The sequence below is a fragment of the Eublepharis macularius genome, chromosome 6 (assembly GCF_028583425.1).
Source record: "Eublepharis macularius isolate TG4126 chromosome 6, MPM_Emac_v1.0, whole genome shotgun sequence".
Lineage (NCBI taxonomy): Eukaryota > Metazoa > Chordata > Lepidosauria > Squamata > Eublepharidae > Eublepharis > Eublepharis macularius.
The window spans coordinates 2,703,868-2,723,820 of NC_072795.1; the positions used below are offsets into that span (position 1 = coordinate 2,703,868).

Genomic DNA, 19,953 nt, shown 5'->3' on the forward strand with positions numbered 1-19,953 from the left:
ATCGAAGTTCCAGCGTCTTTTGTTGCATCCGTGCCTGACAGAGGAGGTGATCCCTAGGAGCTGGTATGAGGAAGGAAATAACTGGGAAAAAACTGTTGGTTAATTAATGTGGACAAATGTGGTAGATATTTATATACTTGGACTTCCTAAAAGCTTTGGGCAGAGTCCCTCACCAAAAGCTGCTGAGTAAGCTTAGCAATCATGGGATAAGAAGATGAGTCTTAAATGACAGGGAGCAGAGAACAGGAGTAAATAGATACTTCTCACAATGGGAGGAAGTGAGCAGTGTAGTGGCGTTACCTGTGTAAGGGAAATGCTGTACAATTTGTTCATAGCTGATTTAATATCATGAGCCCCAGTGGCTGAGCTTGCAGTTGGCATCAAACATAAAATCCCAGCTTGAAATAGATGCTGATGGGTTCAGAATTGACACTGACCTATTTTTTAACATAAATAGGAGACTATTGGACCTTGAAGGGCACGACTTAAAATTTGGATGGCATGGGTGTCTATGGTATGACAAAGTTAAGGCCAATGCAGAGTTTAATAATCATTATGTAAGGCATGCCATTTTGAGAGTATGGAATAAATACAAACCTAGGTTTTGTTCGAACATACCCCTTTGGTTGTCGTCGCAAGAAGCTCATTTTAGAAGGGAAATGATGAGTCCAACTAAATGGTTAACTTATCATGACTTGGAATTTTCTCAAGGTCAAGTTAAAATTAAATCAAGAGAGGATTTAGCAGCAGAAGGGCATGCTTGACAGTGGTTTTCCTGTATGCAAACCTCGGAGAGATTTAAACTAGACAAGAGTCAATATGACTTTGGGCAAGCTAAAACTGAATTTGAAATTGTGCTCTGTACAAATGATGAACATGTTATTTCTAAAATGTTTTAACTTTTGTTGAGGTTTGAGACAGAAGAGCAAGTAAAAGAATATATGATTAAATGGGCAAATAATTGTGGACATGACATATTAATGGAGCAATGGGAAGATAAGTGGACAAAGGGGGTTGGAATTTACATTAAGCTCTAGTATCACTGACACTGACCGAGTGGAAAAGAGTTCTTGGACTCTTGCTGGATATGTTGCTGAAAATAGCAACTATGTGTGCCGTGGCAATTGAAAAGGCAGATTTTATGCTAGGGATTGCTAGGCAATCAGTTCAAGAGACAAAAGGAAACAGTTCTTTTATTCAACAAGTAAACAAACTGTGGCATTTAATGCCAACTTAGCAATGCCCACCAGCGCAGATGGTTTTAAAGGGGGATTAGATAGATTCATGAAGGAGAGGAGGCTAGAGAGAACTTTTTCTTCCTTTCTCATAATACCAAGATCTCTTGGTAAAGTTGATGAGCAACACGTACAGGCTGAACAGGAAATAATAATTCTTAATTACTGTTTTCATGACCAGAGTCATAAATAGCAAGCCATCACCAACTAAGGGAAACCTAGAGTTTACTGCCACAGTTACGTAATTTTACTACAGCTGCCAAAAATTTAGCCACACACCAAGTTACTTGGTTATCTTTATCTCTTAATAGGCAAGAAGATCCAGCTTCAAGAGAAATAAAATTCTGCTTAAACGGGGAAAGAATAAGTTTAGCTCTCTAATCTAAAAATTCAGGACACTCCAAAAGAATCTGATCTATAGTATCAATTCGGTTAGTACTACATCCACAGAGTCTGTTAAGAGTATAGAATACCACAAAACCTTCCCAACAACACTGCCGATGGCAAAGTGTTCAAACATGGAAGCATAAATGCCCTTCCATATTTTGGGAGAGTTAAAACAATTTGTAAGGGCGATCTGGCTATGACATCTGTCACCCCATTGAGCACCAGTGTTGATTTGGCTGATCTGGCTAATGTTCTTCAAAGTGAGGACCTGTGAGAACTCACAGGGTATTTGTGTTTCATGTCTCTGCTCCCTCCCTCTTGGGTTTCTTCTTTATCTTTCCCTGTCTTATAAAATTAAGCCTAGGGTAGAGAAAGTGAATACAGAGCTCCCAGAAGAATAAGGGGGGTACCTCATGTCATAACAAAAAGTGACAGGTGCCCCGCCCCTTTCTGGGAGGAAGTCCCGCCTCTATAACCCGGAAGTCCCGCCTCTATACCCCGGAAGTCCCACCTCTAGACCCGGAAGTACCACCTCTAGACCCCGGAAGTCCCACCTCTAGACCCGGAAGTGCCACCTCTAGACCCCGGAAGCAATACCCCACCTGACAGGAAGGGCCTAGCAGGGTCCCGCCTGCCCCTGTGGACCAATAGGAAAGAGTTTTGAGTTTATGGGGTGCTAGGGTGGAAAATTGGGGGGCAGACCAGCCCCCCTGCTCCCTAGAAGAGCCTAGCTGGTTCATGTGACCCCTCATTTCGCTCCCCTGAACCCCCAGAAATGGTTTTTGACGGCCCTAGCCCCCTGTCTCTGTATAGGTCCCCTGAGGGGCTCATGTGACGCTGCTATGCACGCGTCATGACTGGCCCTACCTCCTGGATGTTGTTTAAATGCGCCAATGAGCGGTGAGATGGCAGGGGAGCCTGGTCTTTAAATGGAAGAGCAGCAGGACGATCACAGCTTCTTCTGCGGCTGTTCTTGCTGGTGCAAGATGGAGAACACCCCTACAAACACGCTTGAAATGGCTGAACCAGTGCCCGAAGTGAAGCGTAAAGCCCTCAAAAGAATGTATGTCAAGATGTCCCGCAAAGGAGATGGCAGCATGTCGGTTGTGAAGCGTCTGTTTGGTTCACCGCCAAGGACTGTAGAAAATGACCATGCTGAACCTAATATGAACAAAAGAGGCAGCCCTGAGGGCAGCCTTTCAACAACCCAGCAGGCTACAACTATAATAGAGGTACGTATGCTCTAATTTTACAAGGCTCCCCCAAATATATGTTTGCAGACTGTAAAAGCATGATCTAAACACTCTGTTGTAAATTCTTCTAGGAATGCTGCCGTTCAGATACCCCTGGCCTGATATGGCCCCTGCACGACAGTGTGGATAGATATTTTGAACTGGGCATCCTTCAAGAGGATTATGTCAACCCTAAAAATAGAAGATCTGCAATGAATGAAGTAGTCAAAGCTGTTTCATATTCCATTTTGAACCATTGTTTCAGCGAGATAATGTTTTTTAAATGTACAGGATGTGTTGAAGATATCCCCGCGCAGCTGGGCCACGATTGCCTGACATGGGAAGAGGATTTCTATAACCAGAACTTGAAATATGTATCTACTAAACTCTCCATGGGGCCCATGCTCTATACCATAACACTGCTAGCCACAAGTATCCATTGTTTTACAATGAATGAGGGGCATATTAAACGGCTAGGCAGGTATATAGAAGCGATTCAAAATGCTAAGAATGCACAAGATGCTCTAAATGGATTATTAAAGCAGTGCAAACAACGTTATGTAGATCTGGCTATGAAGATTATTAGAAAGAAATTCACACATCATAACTCCTTACTGAATTACTGTGGTATATGTGCACCAGTCTTAGAGATCAGGATGTAGCCTGTGCCTGATATAAAACAAAGCCATTTTCAATTTTTAAAAATGTGTTCGTGCCTTTTGTCTTACCATCACAGAACCCACCGGGTATGTCTCCAAAAAGATAAGGAGACTGTGTAGAATGTAGCCCGTGTTTGTAAAAATAAAGTTGCTTTTCAATCAGTTTAAATGCGTTTATTCCCTTTGTCTTACCATCAGAACATTGTCTGCCTACAGATGATGAAGAATTTAAGTCTTTTCCAAAGATTCACTGTTCTGCTGAGAAGTATTATTGAAAAATGTAACAATTTGCAACATTTCCAATCCTTTTACTTTTTAATTTCTTTTTAAATTAGTGATTTTAAAGCATGGTCCGGTAATAGCACAAGAAGTTCAATTCAAAAGAATGCTCTTACAAGACACCCGCGATAAATACTAGTTATAATCACTTTCACACAGATTCCAAGGGGTTCTGGGGTGGGCAGCTGTAAAACAGTGGTAAAAATGACACTACAAAAGCGTGATCTTTACAAGACACCCCCCCCCCCAATAAATACTTGTTATAATTACTTTCACACAAATTCCAAAGGGTTCTGGGGCTGGAAAGCTGGACAGCGGTGGGAAAATAACGCTTCTGTTTACTTTAAATGCCTGGTAGCATCAATTCAGAACCATACCAAAGTTGTAAAAAACATACCCATGATATATGCGATAAGACCCCAGATGCAGGGGCCCAGGGATGAAGTAGAGGTTACTCAAGAATACTTGATGAACAGTGCCCTCTCGTGTAAAAATACTGACAGAGGGCTTTTAGAAGATAGCTGTAGGCCTATGTCAGCTAGAGATTAACAAAATTTGTGGTGGGGTATAAGCTTTTGGGAGTTTATCTTCATAAAACAACAGTGTTTCCCCCCAAAATCTATGAGCCTCTATGCATTATTTAACACCGGGGATAGAATTATTTGTGTAGAATTATTCAGTTGATCCTGTTCGCATCTCCTACAAGTCCCCAAAAGGGAATGTTTCTGGCATCCTAAAAATCTGATTCTGGTACCACCAGACAGAACACAGCAACAGTCTGTTTTCAAAAGATAAGGGGAAAATGTGCTGATTCCTCCATATTATGGGGGGTGCCATAAAAGAAAAGCACCATATTTCAACCGTTCTTCAAAGATTTGGGGTATGACGGGTACGGATCTGAAGGGTTTAAAAACCGCGCAGACGGCACAGCTTTTACACACGCTTTCTACCCCTGGGCGCCAAGAAGAGAGAGAAGGTAACAAGCCATCCTTGGTGAGTATCTATGGGCTAACAATTCTTAGAAGGGATTCTAATATTACGTATTTTTCCATTTTTAATAAGGACAAATTATGAGCGACCATCATCACATTCTGGATGATCTTGAAGGTGAATTTTTAAATCAGCATGCTTTTTCCAAACTGAGAAAGGGCTGAGGGGTTTTACACTGCTGCCAGAATACTGTTTCTCCACTCCTGCTTATAACTACACTTTTTAAATCTAGCACTCTCCTACAACTATTGTGTATATGAGCTCTGTTAATGAAACTGATATAATTCACACCTCTGTCTCTATGTTTCGAAGGGGGGCATTAACCGCTCATTCTTTATCCAACTGTTTATCAAATAGGGGTCTGATAACAACCTGTGCTCTACTTTGAATGCTGCACACTGCTCTTTTCTAACACAGCCTTTCATTGTAAAAGTTATTGCAAAATTTGTGTGTGTTCTAGGATTCATTTTTTGAGGGAAGTGGCTGTGATTATATAAATTTGCCCCATAGCTGCTAACTGTACTTTTAATCTGAATTTAAGATGCTATGCTCTTTTGTTAATGAAACTGATATGATTCAGGGGGGTGGTGGGGTTCTTTTCAGAATACTGCTCATGCTTTCTCACACCTACTAACTTTAAAGCGGGCTGTTCTCTCAGTCAAGTAATATGCATGTATATTTATGCTAAATTAGCATTGCCAAGCTCTTTGTTAATGATGCTGGTAGAATAGAAAAATGCATGTGATGAATTTTTGTTAACTGATGAATGTATCATATGATGTATTTTGTTTTTTGACAGGTGCTGAATCAATAAAAATAAAAAAGTCTCAGCTGTATTGTACAAACAAACACACAATGTGCACTAATGCTCACCTTATCTTGTGTATCACTTTCATTATAGCAGCAACTTTTAAATTTTCTCACCTACACATGACATAATGCTGGTATTAGGGTGTGGGGGGGGTGTGTGTGTGGGGTGCTCAGGGGCCTTACTACTGTACGGGTGTGTATATACTCACACTATGAACCCATTCCTGCCAGAGAAAGTCAATGTGCCGCATGTAAGCATTCTCCATCAGCCATGATGGGTATTTTACCCCCCCCCCCCTCCGCATACGCACCTTGTACCTATTCCTACACATCTGTATCATCTGTTTCTCACCCTCTATCGTTTCTACACAGAAATATTTCTTGATGATTTGAATATGCCCCTGGAAACTGCTCCTCCCAAGAGCGCTCAACAAGCCAGCACCCGCCGCACTACAGATGTGCAAGCAGAGGTCCACGCCTATGGCCCAACTTTCTTCAGTGAAGAGATAGGTAAATCCCGCCGCTCACTAATATATACTATAAAGCTGTATCAACACAGCTAGATTAACCCCGTCCCGCTCTCTTACAGAAATTATTTCAGAGGGAAGCACCATGCCAGTAGCAGCGACAGAGACTCCTACAGCAGCCCCTAGTAAGTCTCAGCTTAACAGGGGTCTGAGAGTTATGCTAGATAGCCACGGGGGAGGCAATAATGTGTTTTTGTTTTCTAGATACATCAGCTGCTGTGCCCCCGGGTGGCCAAAGACGCAGGAGTACAGCTCACAGCCTGAGACGACAGCCAGAGTCGAGTGCTAAAGGAGTACCACCTGCTAAGAAGAAGAAACCCGACCCTCCACAAAATATTGAGGAGCGTTACAAAAAGCTTTTTGAATACAGCCAGAGACTTTGTGACGGCCTCAAGAGGCTAAAGGAGAAAAAGCTGATTCTGGAGAAAGCACAGCAGTCCGTGGCTGAAGAAGAAATACAGCTCGGCAAGCTATGTGGCAAATATACACCTGATATTAAAAACGGTAACAACTATTCTGCCTGTAATGACAATTCATTACAAGGGGGTCGCGGGGGACCACAGGCCCTTTCCCCCCACCCCAGGGGAGATGAGGATGCCAGAGGTGCTGCTCCACCCTCTCCACACCATATGCAGGAACAAGAAAGTGTGTGGGATGCTGGGGGGCTATCTTCTACCCTACAGTGCTCACAACCCCTGTCACAGGAAGTTGCAGCATCTCCTCTAGAGACACCCCCAACTGAGAGGGATAATCCACCTCTAGAGGAAGATGACAACTCACCGGATGCGGGGGTTCATGTGGAGCGTGTCAGATCCTGGGAGAGGACTTTTGAAAGATACAGGTCACTAATGATTAGTGAAGAATTTCGTTTTGTTAATTTAGACAGGGTGAACTCATTCCCCCAGGCTATTGCAGCACTATTCAGAGGCATTCAAGAGGTTCTGGATGAACTGAACGGGCGAATAGAAGATGGGGACTATGTTCAGTTGCGCTTAGAGGGTGGTGGGTTAGAAAATGCTCTGTATTCATTTAAGAAGAAAAAGAATGAACTAAGTGCAGGGGAGTTCCTTGAATATATTAGTGCCTTGCTCCAGAGCAACAGGGAGATTCTGGGTAACAGCACATTACGCCTAGTAGCTACCATTGTAAAAGCTCCACGGGGGGGTAGGCGCCGCTCAATCAAGTCTATCCCTTATAGCTCTATTATTGAAAAAAAGAGGCAATTTCTGGTGGACTTCAACAGTGAGCACCACAACCTCTGCTTTGCAGGTGGTCTCTTGTCTGTTATGGCAAAAGGGCAGCCCACAGACACAGAATTGTTAAATGCTGCCAGAAAATTGCACAGAGATCTAGGGTGGTCGGATCAGAAAAGGGTGGGGCTCAATGATATAGCATGTATTGAAAACCATTTAAAAGTCAACATTCATGTGGTTACATGTTCTGATAAGGGGTGGGGGATCTTTAAAACACAGGAACCGCGGTATCCAAATACGTTCTTCGTCCTGTTACATGCGGATCATTATTACGGTGTGCGGAATGCTAAAGCATTGATGGGTGCACGAAATTACTGTGGACACTGTCATACCCTATATTGTCATAAACACAATTGTTCTAGGTACTGTAGAATGTGCACAAACATAGACTGCAAGAATGAGGTGGGGGTTGCAAAGAAATGTCCACACTGTTGCATGTACTGCAGTTCAGAAGCATGCTTTCAAAGACATTGCGCGTTGGCAAGAATAAATGAGGTGGAGTGCCCAGCTAGGGAGTGGTGTAAGAAATGCAAGTCTTATACTGATGTGAAGCATAAGTTCAAAGAGTGTCACGGGAGGGCCTGTAAAGTCTGTAAAGCGAACCTTGCGGAAAATGAGGATTACCACCTATGTTACATAGAACCTCTTAAAGAGCCTGCATGCTCGACGCACTACATTTTTTATGATTTTGAATGCATGCAAGAAACAGGGGAACATATTCCTAACCATGTCCACGCTCGAGCTTTTAAAGAGGACCCCAAATGGGCAGCATCTGGTCAGTCTTGGGAGTTTAAAGGTGAAACATGCGTTTATCAATTTGTTAAAACATTCACCACAGATAGTACATTCAAACACTGCACGTTCATAGCTCATAATGCCAAAGGCTATGACTCCTACTTTATCGTTAAGCAGCTCATCATGGAGAAGCTTGATCCCCAGCTGGTAGCCATGGGGGGAAAGCTGATGTGTGTAACAATAACTAGTCTTGACATAAAATTCATAGATTCTTTGAACCACCTGCCTATGGCACTCTCTAAACTTCCCAAAGCCCTGGGGTTCAAGGGATGCAAGGGTCATTTCCCACATTTTTTTAACACTGTTGAAAATCAAGCCTATGTAGGACCATTACCCGATGTAAAATACTATGGTGTGGATCACATGATGCCCAAGGACAAAGCCGATTTTCTGAAATGGTATGAGGAAAACAGAACAGCAACGTTTGATTTTCAAAAAGAGTTAGCATTTTATTGTCAGCAAGATGTTGAAATTTTGGAGCAGGCCTGCACCATGTATAGATCTGAAATTATGAGTATGACTCAAAAGGGGGCCCAGTCTATAGATCCCTTTCAGTACCTCACTCTTGCAGGGGTATGTCTTGCAATGTACAGGTTTAACTTCCTGGCCCCCGGTACCATCGCTATTCCACCCCCAGATGACTATCACCGCATAGTGAAGAGATTTTCAACTGCATCGGTCCAATGGCTCATGTACACCGAATACAGTGAAAATATCCAAATACGTCACGCGTTAAAGGGTGGCGAAGTTCAGGTAGGCTCTTACCATCTAGATGGCTATGCGGTCATAGATAATAAGAAAACTGCCTTTGAATTTCATGGCTGCTTTTGGCACGGGTGTGTGCAGTGCTATAATCCATCAGAGATTAACAGGATGACAGGCACAACGTTTGAATCTCTTTACAATGCAACCTGCCGCAGGTCTGATGATCTTAAAAGGCGTCAGTTTGAAGTCAGAAGTATTTGGGAACATGAGTGGAACCATTTAAAGAACACTGATGAGTCTGTCAGAGAATTTCTTAAAGCCATGCAGTTTCCAGAGCCGCTAGTTCCCAGAGACGCCCTGTTTGGTGGCCGTACTAATGCAATCATCCTCTATTACAAGCCGGCACCTGGGGAACAGATACACTATTACGATTTTACCAGCTTGTACCCATTTGTTAATGCAACAAAATTGTACCCTGTTGGGCATCCGCAGATCATTCAGGACAATTTCAGACCTCTCACAGATTATTTTGGATTTGCTAAGGTTAGAGTTTATCCCCCAAGGGGCCTCTTCTTCCCAGTGTTACCTTCTAAGGGGGGTGGGAAACTCCTTTTTACATTGTGCCGCACGTGTGCTGATATAAAGCAGCAGGAACCGTGTACCCATAGTGATGAGGAGAGAGCCCTTGAGGGAACGTGGTGTACTGTGGAACTGGAGGTAGCTCTGGTAAAGGGTTATCGGATAGTCAAAATCTTTGAAGTCTGGCATTTTGCAGAAAAATCTGACAGGTTGTTTTCAGAATACATAAAAAAGCACCTCCGTCAGAAACAGGAATCATCGGGCTATCCCGAGTGGTGTGTGACAGATGAGGACAGAGAGAAGTATATTGCTGATTTTTATAAAAAGGAGGGGGTCCTTTTGCGCTCTGATCACATAGGGATGAACCCCGCCAAGCGTCAGATTGCCAAACTGTTTCTTAATTCTCTGTGGGGTAAATTTGCTCAGAGAACAAACTTGGCAAATACTGAAATTGTGAGAGATCCTGACCGTTTCTTCCAGCTGGTATTTTCAGACAATCACGATGTGTCATCATGCAGCTTTATAAGTGAGGAAGCTGCATGTGTATCATGGAAATACTCTAAAGGCAGGCTGACTACATCTACAAACACCAATGTCTACATAGCCTGTTTCACAACTGCATATGCGCGCTTAGAACTCTACAATTTGCTAGACAAACTGCAGGAGCGCTGCTTGTACCACGACACAGACTCTGTTATATTTGTGACCAGGAATGGGGAGTGGAGCCCCCCCTTGGGGGATTATCTCGGGGAACTCACGAGTGAGGTGCCCCCAGAGCAGCATATAACAGAGTTTGTTTCAGCAGGCCCTAAGACCTACGGGTACAAGCTGTCAGGGGGAGAGGCGGTGCTGAAGGTAAAGGGAATAACTCTGAATGCCGCCAATGGTGAAAAGATTAATTTTGACAGTTTGAAAGATTTGGTTTTTGGCCACGTCTCAGACCCTGAGCCCCGTGAAATAGTGGTGCAGCAGCAGGGGATTGTCAGAGACAAAAAACGTTTTGTCATTGAAACAAAAGCTCTTAAGAAAACTCAGAAGGTTGTTTATGACAAACGTGTGATTGTTGACGGCTTTAAGACGCTACCTTACGGTTACTGATATGGATACAAGGTGGCTGCACCCTTTCTCAGCCATCCTTGCCGGTCCCAGCAACTGCGGAAAAAGTTATTTTATAAAAAACCTGCTTTTGAATGCAAAATCTACACTCTCTGTCATGCCGGAAAATATTGTGTGGTTTTATGCCTGCTGGCAACCCTTGTATGAAGAATTGCGGCGCCGGTTCCCCTTTATAAAGTTTGTAGAGGGCTTGCCCTCAAGCCTGAATGATGATGAACTGCTGCCTCCTAATAAAATAAACACAGTCATTGTGGATGATCTGATGGCCTCAGCGTGTGGTAGCGCCGAAATTGAGAATGCGTTTACTAAGTATGTACACCATAGAAATCTGAGTATTATTTACATAGTTCAAAATTTATTCTGCCAGGGTAAGAGTAGCCGCACCATCAACCTGAATGCGAAATACATTGTGTTATTTAAAAACCCCCGAGATAAATTACAAATAGCAACTCTAGCGCGCCAGATGTACCCCGGTAAATCATCCTTCTTTATGGAAGCTTATGAGGATGCCACACGAAAGCCCTTTGGGTACCTGGTGGTGGATTTAAATGCAGCCACTCCTGATCCCTACAGGTTGCGCACTGGCATGTTCCCCCCTGACCTGCCTGCATCCTATGTTATTAAAAAGACAGCGGGTGGGTTCAAAAGGCGCTAACATTCAGCTGCTGTGACATTTTAAGGAGAGGTGGCTGACCATTGCAGAAGCATGTCAGAGTGCTTAAAAAGAAATGGGGCGCTACTAAAACTCGTCTCCAAATCTTCCCCTCGCCTAAGGAAAGCTATTCTGAGTGCAGCCCCAAATGATCTAATCAAGGCTATTGGAGAAATAGCTCTAAACACCCTAAAAGGCATCATCCCCCTATCACCGCGTCAGAAGAACGTCCTGCGAAAAAAACGAGGCATCATTAAATCCCTGAGCAGCGGTAAAACTCCTCTTACAAAGAAGAAGCGGCTTGTGAGGCAGCAGGGAGGCTTTATCGGATCCCTGCTAGGTTTTGCTCTGCCCCTGATTACCAGCTTTTTAACCCCTTCCTGATGGAGCATGCTGAGAAGATGTACCTGGTCCCGAGCCATCAAATAGATCGGCTAGCTATTCAGAGGCCCCCTGAGGGTGAAAGCATCAGGCACACAGCTGTACACTCTCTAGATAGGGAGATGAAGACCGTTCTAGAGAGAGGGGACCTGTCTGAATATGAGAAAGCCAAACTGTACGGGTCTCTCCTCCAGAAATATTTAACCCATGTCAGAATGGGAGAAGAAGAGAAAACTAAGCTGAATCTGTATCTCCCACAACCAGGGTTAGCAGCAGGCAGCGATGAAAAAAAGGCCGCGGTTTTTGAAGAGGTACTAGACAATATGCCCCTCCGATACAGGAACAATGCTCGTGTGCTGCTGAAGAAGATGGGTCAAAACAGTGAAATAGCCTCGTGGGATGAGAGGGGAACTTTTCTTTACAGGGGAGTGCCTGTAGCCGGTAGCCACTTACTCGACCTCATCAAGGCTATTACTCACGCGCGTCCTCCCTCTTCTGCACCCCCACCTAAAGGCTTTGATGTGTTTATGACAGCTTTGGCTGAACTCAACACCCCTGCTTCCGTCGCGGGCACCCCTGCTACTAGAAAAATACTAGAGGGCCTGAAAAGCCCCCAGCCTTCGGTTTTAATCCGCCCCCCTGCTTCTTCTTCTAAAAAGAAAAAAAGGAAAAAACAAGAGGTACCGGCACAGTGGTTGACCGAAGAATAAAATATTTTTGAAATGTAAACCTTTGTCTGAGTATTTTTAGACAAAAGACACGGTTAAATTTTTTCAGAGGGTTTTATTAGGGGTACAAGAAACACAGGTTTGAATCCGCGTGTACATGTTTTGTAAAGTCTTTGAATTCTCTCTGTTTTTCACAAAACTCATGACCATCCTGTCATTCTGCTCGGGATTGGGGGAATACATCTTCACAACGGTGTCAAAGGGGGCTCCTCTGCAGCGCTGATGTAGAAAAAACAGACAGTGGTGACCGCAGGTGTTAGATGTGGGTCCTTGGAGCCTGTTCTGCTGAAAATGGACCTCCTCAGAATTTTTGTTTAAAAATTTCATGATGGCTTTGGGGAAGAGGCGGCTGCTGGGTGAGTTCCCATAAGAGTCAAAAAACTCTGCTGTGACATGGTCTGGTAGGTATATTGCTAGCCAGTGTTCCCCGGGGAGGTAGTGGGGATGGGTGTTCACCACTAGAGATGCCGGCCTCCGAACCACTCTTTTAACAGGAAGTTGATCGCTGGGGAAGACATCTAAGAAGGTTTTTCGGGTGCGCGGGTTGTCAAGTAAGGCCTGGGATAACTGGATTGTGTCCATCTTACATGTAATCAAAAAGCACGTTACGGTTGTGGTTGATCTCTATGACATTATCAAACACCCCATACACAATCAAATTAACGGTTCGTGGTAGGGCCGCAGCAAAACGTATTTCTGCTCTCAGGTTCCCGGTTTTAATCAGGGAGTAATGGCCGGTGCAGTCCTGATCAGGAGAGAGGTCAAAAGCAAACAGGGTGTACCCGTGCCTATACTCTTCACGATCTACCAGGAGGGGCCTGTCCTGAAGGTGCTTCCCCGCTGTTTGCACGAGGCTCATGTATTCTCTCACGTTGTTTCCGGCTTCAAAGTCGGGCTGGAAGGGCTTGGAGGGGACCTGCTCCCCGTCCACGTACAGGGCTACAAAGTTAATGTTGTAATGTTGGAAATGAAAAGGGTTTTTGGTGAAGGCGCCGCTGAAAGCGTCATTGTCCACGAGCCCCATGACCACCATTTTGGGGAGCTGTCCCAAAAACAGGTTGTCTTGGTTGCTCACGCGAGCACCGGTAGGGATGCTGAACACCTTCATGTCGACACGGTCCACAGGGTATTTTGCTGTGGATGTCAGCAGAGCCTCAGCGTGGGCCAGCCGTACGCCTGGGGCTACTTTCACTTTCTTCACAAAGAGCGCAGCAGAATCCATGTGGAGCTTATAGCGCACAGCAGCCCCCTCGCCACTCATCAGGCAGAAAGAGTCTTTGTTACGAGCTAGTTTGATTTTGACATCCACGCCATTTAAGAGCAGCTTTTCTTGAAAAAATATATCGGCGTGGAGATGGCCTAAAAGGTCTACTGTTTTGCTTTCGGCTGCCAGCAACGCCCTTTTGGCAAATCCTTTGTTACCTTGGTTCAGCAGGGTGCTGTCCATCAGACTCGCTGTATCCTTATAAAATCCGCCTGAAGAAAATTGGGTAGATAGGGTTTCAAAGCTGTAGTTGAGCACTGTTTCAATGAGAGCCCTGTAGGGATAACAGTTGTTACTCTGGCTGATGAGCCGGTCGCCTAGGGTAACATCCAGCTGACTGAAAATGGAAGCAATTGGGTAGTTCACCAGTGCCACTCTAGCATTCTGTGCGATGTCGGTACCATCTTCTTGAGTAATTTTACATTTCACATACAAGAGAGTATTGTTTAAATCAAGGTAATCTTCACCATTCCCGGCTATGAAAAACTCTAGAGGTGCTGACCCCGTGAGGGCCGAGAGGGGCGGAACCTCGATATATACGCTTTTCTCAATGCTGGTCTGGGTAGGGGCTATCTGGAACAGGTCGAGCTCGGACTTTACACACTCTTCCGACCCGCAGTGGATGAAAGCCATAGCCGTTTATAGTACGTCTTTGAGCCTCCTGTGAGACTCCTTCTTCTTCTTGTTCTTTACTCTCCCCTTCTTCACATTTGTCTGTTTCTTAGCTCCCCCGCGCCTTCTTTTAATGGGTCCTGGGGGGCCTCTGCGTGTGCTGGATGCTTTTCTTTTCAGCCCTCCCCTTCTTTTAAGATATAGAAAGCCTGACCCCTCCTGGGGGGCCAGTTTATTCATAACGCCGTGAGTCACGCGGCTCACAACATCTTGAGCGATATTACGCGCAGCGGTTTTCAGGTGTGGCTTGACAATATCCACCCCTTTTCTAAAAAGTGGCACTGCCATTCGAAAAAGGCGCCGGAAAATCCCCCCCACCCCCGCTCCATACATAACGGGTGCCCCGTGGAACCCGGGGAGGCCATAACCCGCCTGAGATTGGTAATATCTCCTAAGCATCGCAGGGTCTCCATAGTCTTTCACGATCACCATTTCTTCCGTGGGCGTATGTGCAACCTCACAATCACCTTGCCGTAGCGGAATGGCACGGCCCGATTCTGATCCGTCTTTATTTCTATGCGGATGGTTTCAATGTGGTGCTTATTGATTGGAATATAGTGAGGCTCGTCATATGTGACCGTGATAAAGTCGTGGTGCTTCCCCTGTACAGGAACACACCGTAGAAGGGGCACCGCTGTGTCCCCCACTAACTGATGTTCTATGATATCAGTGTACAGGTACAGGGTATTAATCCCTCCTGTAATATCTCCGCAATTGTAAATTCTTTTGATCGGAACATTAGGGGGTGCCCCCATCACATGGGCTAATTCTTCACTCATTGTGACAGTGTAAATATCAAGCCCGTTAAATCTGAGCATTGCACATGTTGGATCAAAATAGAATTGTAGATCAGGGGGCGTCCCAGCCTGTCTTCTGACGGCTGTATTCATAAAATCTGATATGCTGCGTAGGTCATAATAATAGCCTGAACGCACATGATACTCATTGCTATTGGCACCTTCAGAAATCCTGAATGATGCATTCTGGCTAAATGTGTACCAATTGCGAGGATACTGAATTTCAACCAGCCCCACTTCCCATTCTCCCCGCAAATCAAGTGGCTTAAACAGCCGCACTGTGAAAGAGGCGCTGGTATTTTCGGGAAATAAGTCCATAGACGCATTGCTAGGGAGTGTAATGTAAAAACCGTCATCCCCCATAGTGGTCTGCTATGTCATCAGCCTGCACCCAACTGTTAAATTTAGGTGGCCAGCCTAACCACTTCACTAAAAGATACTTCTTTTTCTTCTTAGTTCGTGTAGCAATAATTTTCTCAACCCTGTATGTCCTGTCCTCTCGAGCATTAATCTTCTGCAATTCCTCAGGGTAGAATCTCCCTACTAATAGTTCACCATCAAAGTCTTTTAGGTGAAATAAGGGCCGCTCGCCTCTCCTTGTGATATCTTCTATTATGAAAATTTCATCGGTGAATGTCTGCTCATAACCCTTCTCAAAAGTGCCTTTAGTTTTCGATACTCTCACGTGATCTCCTTTTTTTAATATGGTATCTGTTTCTTTTCTTTGAAAGGACGGGTCATAAACGCGCCTCCATATCAGGAGAGAGTTAGATGCGTTAACATCTATGGGGCGTGCCTGAATAGTTCTATGAAAACTGTGATTGTACCCTTTTAGAAGCTCTTGTAACACATTTGTATATCTATAAGTATTATTGGCTGTGAAATACCGCCACATCTTTGACTTTAAAGTCCTGTTAAATCTTTCAACCACCGCTGCCTTGACTTCATTGTTGGTCACAAAGTGGTGAACCCCATGTTGTTTTAGTACATTGCTCATTTTTTTATTAAGAAATTCTTTCCCCCTATCTGTTTGTAACTTGCACGGAATGCGGCCCTGCTCGAATATATTTTTAAAAGCCGCTGATACTTCAGCCCCTGTCTTGTCTTTCAGTGCTACTGCCCACGCGTATTTAGACAAAATGTCAATCACCGTTAGAATGTATTTGTACCCCCCGTTGTATTTAGAAAGCTGTTGCATATCTGCTAAATCAGCCTGCCATTGCTCATCCACATCACCAACATAGGTCTTGTTTCTTTTAAAATGAACTCTTGCTGGCTTATGCAACGTGTACGCATCCTGATCCAAAAGCCATGCTTGCACATCCTTTCTAGTCAGTGTTTTACTAGTCTTAGAAGCCTCTCGAAAGAGAGATTCTGCTCCCCCAAAGCTACCTGCTCCCCCCGGATTATAGTAAATCCCTTTTAATACCGTCTCTTGAGGCATCATGAACCGACTCAACGCTTTTACACTGGGAAAAGGCATTTTATTAAAGTGTGTACAGATTGTGGGCTTTCAACCACAACTCCACCCCCCCCCCTTCAATTTCCTTCTCTGGTCATAGTCTCGGGTGCTGCTCCATCAGCCCGCAACTCGGGATCTCCTTTTCTCCCCCCTGGTGTTCCTAAAGGCTCAAAATCACTGTCATCGGTTTCAGTTATCGACCATTCATCAGAAGACTTGCAGCAACTAAGATTACAGTATGGCGCATATGGTCTCCACTCATCATCTGAGCTGTTAGAATAGCAGCAATTTTCATAGCAGTAACTCAGCAGAGGTCTCCTCTTTTTCAGCTTCTTCCCTACAGAGGGCTGTGGGTAATGCTCATCTTTAGAGCTCTCTATGCTATCCCCAGCAGGGCCCCACATTGTCTCCTCATTCAGTAGAGTGGGGACTGGGGGCACCTTGGGTGCGACACCATCAGTTTGCACCCCCTGCTCGACATTTTCACTCTCAATATCGCTATTATCATCAGTTTCTGTTAACGACCACTCATCAGAAGAGTTGCAGCAACTATAATGACAGAAGTCCAGGCGCGGTCTGTCCGAGTCATCTACATAATCAGAATCACAACAGGTATCACTGCAGTAATCCGTCTTAGGTCTCCTCTTTTTCAGCTTCTTCCCTACACGGGGCTTTGGGGGATGCTCATACTCAAAGCTGACCGGACCATCCCCAACCGGGCCTCTCGCTAGCACCTCATCCAGTAGAGCACACTCGATCAGCACATCTGTTGGCTGCAGGAATAGGAAAAAGAAAAACATTTTAGAATTGCTTCTCTAGCCACCCTACATTCTTCCAGGACCCTCCTTCTTTCATACTTACATCTGGGACCAGGTATTGAATGCGCGGCTTTACGCCTTCTTTCACCGGGTCTGTCGCTTTTGCACTATCAGAAACATCCAATGTTGGATCTATTTCCCCAACCTCTATGGGGACAGCATCCTCTGGTTCATCCCCTGAGTCCTCACAATCTGCTCTGGCACCCTCATCATCTTCATCATAGGGGACTTCTTGACAATATGCTATGTGGTTGCAAAATCTGCAACAGTCAGGATCAAACTTGTTCTCCTTGACCTCCTCAGCCACCGCTACATAGTTCAGCTCCGCCATCTGCAAAATAAAAACAGCCGCCCAGTATGCTATACCCTGTTTCCATTTTCCCCTTTCCCCTAGTCTCAATACTCACATTAGGGTAGAGAGTCTGTATGCACTGCAACACTTTTTGTTTCAGCAGTCCTGGTACTGTGACGTCTTCCTCATGCACTTCTGGTCGCTCTTGGATACCGTGTACACTCTGCATTTCTTCATAAATGGGCTCCACTTTCTGGTCTGTCACATGCTCATCCCCTCTTATGCTTTTCGCTCCCTCAGCCGTCTCCTCCTCCTCACATCTCAGGCAACCGCATTTTTGCCAATCTGCTATTTCTTCACAGTACGGACAGCACTCTGGGTACACTTCTGTGTGCGCCGCTTTGACTATTTCGGAAAACACCTCCCAATCCACTTCATAATCATCTAGCTACAAGAGAAAAAAACTCTGTTTTTCTACTTCCCACAGGTGTCTGATTCTTTTTCCGCTCCAGCCTTCCCCCTTGTACTTACCCCCTGTACTAAAAAACGCACGCACTCGGGTCTGTCAAATCTAGCATCCGGATCGTCACCGGGTTGTTCAGGCTGCATGCATTTGAATTTTTGCCAATACATTACACCACGTCCCAGGCATCCGAATTTTTGTCGATATGCTACTTCAAAGCAGTGATCACAACACTCCGGGTAAACTTCTGTGTGAGCTGCTTCAACTATTTCTGAAAACACCCGCCACGGTACTTCTTTATCCTGCAGCTACAAAAAAGAAAAAGGCCTGCTTGTTTTTCTGCCACCTCTGGGTCTGATTCTTTCCCTTCTCCCCCTTCCCCATGCACTTACCCCTTGTACTAAGTGAATAATGCACTCTGGAAAGTCAAATCTCGAAAGCTCTCTACATTGTGCATCTTCTTTGCGGGGTTCTTCGCAAGAAGCTCGCATTTCTTCCACAGCTTCAGTTCTGTATGGCTCCGGCGTATTCATTTTCTCGTAAACAGGCTCTGCTCCCTCAACAGCGCTGCTAGCCCAGCAAGAACAGCCGCAGAAGAAGCTGTGATCGTCCTGCTGCTCTTCCATTTAAAGACCAGGCTCCCCTGCCATCTCACCGCTCATTGGCGCATTTAAACAACATCCAGGAGGTAGGTCCAGTCATGACGCGTGCATAGCAGCGTCACATGAGCCCCTCAGGGGACCTATACAGAGACAGGGGGCTAGGGCCGTCAAAAACCATTTCTGGGGGTTCAGGGGAGCGAAATGAGGGGTCACATGAACCAGCTAGGCTCTTCTAGGGAGCAGGGGGGCTGGTCTGCCCCCCAATTTTCCACCCTAGCACCCCATAAACTCAAAACTCTTTCCTATTGGTCCACAGGGGCAGGCGGGACCCTGCTAGGCCTTTCCTGTCAGGTGGGGTATTGCTTCCGGGGTCTAGAGGTGGCACTTCCGGGTCTAGAGGTGGGACTTCCGGGGTCTAGAGGTGGTACTTCCGGGTCTAGAGGTGGGACTTCCGGGGGTATAGAGGCGGGACTTCCGGGTTATAGAGGCGGGACTTCCTCCCAGAAAGGGGCGGGGCACCTGTCACTTTTTGTTATGACATGAGGTACCCCCCTTATTCTTCTCTCCCTCCCTCCCAAAACACTAGAACTTAAGGGCACCTGGAAAAGTGGAAGGGCAGTAGATGGAGGAAAGGACCCTTGCCTACTTAACTAGTGGAACTCATTACTACAAGTATAGTGATTGCTAGTAGTGTGAATGGGCTTTAAAAGCGTTCAGTCAGACTCATGGAGGCTAGAGGCATTAACGGTGTCATGGTCCAATGTAGTATACCTTTGAGCGCCAGTTCCGGGTGGGGGGAGGGAAGCAGGTGGAGACTTCAGCTTCAGTAGTACAGCTTATGACCCAGTTTGGCCAGTGTGGGGGGGGGGACCCTCCTTGTTCTGATCCAGCGGGGCTGTTCTTCTTGTCTCCCTTGCTCTGTGCCAACTAACTTCTGCGCCTTCTCTCCTGTGGCCTTTCTGTGCCTCTTTGCTGCCTGCTTGCCTCCCCTACTCAGTATCAAGGCCATAGCTGGGCAGGGCCCTCCAGGGGTTTCCTGACCATCTAGCGGCATGGAATCCTTCCTGACCTGCCTTGCCCATTGGCTTGTGTTGTCAGCGCTTGGGCCTGTGTGTTCCTGGTGCCTAACGTCTGCTAGGCAATTGTTTTAGCAGGAAGAAAGATAGCCTGGTACAGCCCGATCTCGGAAGAAAAGCAGGGTCAGTACTTGGATGGGAGCCTACCGAGGAAGACTCTGCAGAGGAAGGCAGTAGCC

General features: G+C 45.5%; 3 protein-coding genes across 3 annotated transcripts; 1 reads left to right on the forward strand and 2 right to left on the reverse strand.

Annotated features, from left to right (window-relative positions):
* Positions 1-2,146: 2,146 nt before the first annotated feature.
* On the forward strand, positions 2,147-3,641 carry LOC129332414 (uncharacterized). The gene is made up of 2 exons (XM_054983514.1): positions 2,147-2,854; positions 2,947-3,641. The coding sequence occupies exons 1-2, from the start codon at positions 2,552-2,554 to the stop codon at positions 3,514-3,516; spliced, it is 873 nt and encodes a 290-aa protein (XP_054839489.1). The 5' UTR covers positions 2,147-2,551; the 3' UTR covers positions 3,517-3,641.
* A 9,270-nt stretch (positions 3,642-12,911) lies between these two features.
* On the reverse strand, positions 12,912-14,225 carry LOC129331956 (uncharacterized protein F54H12.2-like). The gene has a single exon (XM_054982658.1). It carries the CDS (start codon positions 14,223-14,225, stop codon positions 12,912-12,914), a length of 1,314 nt encoding a protein of 437 aa, XP_054838633.1.
* A 2,205-nt stretch (positions 14,226-16,430) lies between these two features.
* Positions 16,431-18,961, reverse strand: LOC129332367 (uncharacterized). Its single transcript, XM_054983445.1, has 5 exons — positions 18,489-18,961; positions 18,165-18,404; positions 17,749-18,081; positions 17,385-17,672; positions 16,431-17,296 (listed from the first exon to the last, which is right to left on the reverse strand). The coding sequence occupies exons 1-5, from the start codon at positions 18,720-18,722 to the stop codon at positions 16,601-16,603; spliced, it is 1,791 nt and encodes a 596-aa protein (XP_054839420.1). The 5' UTR covers positions 18,723-18,961; the 3' UTR covers positions 16,431-16,600.
* Positions 18,962-19,953: the final 992 nt, after the last annotated feature.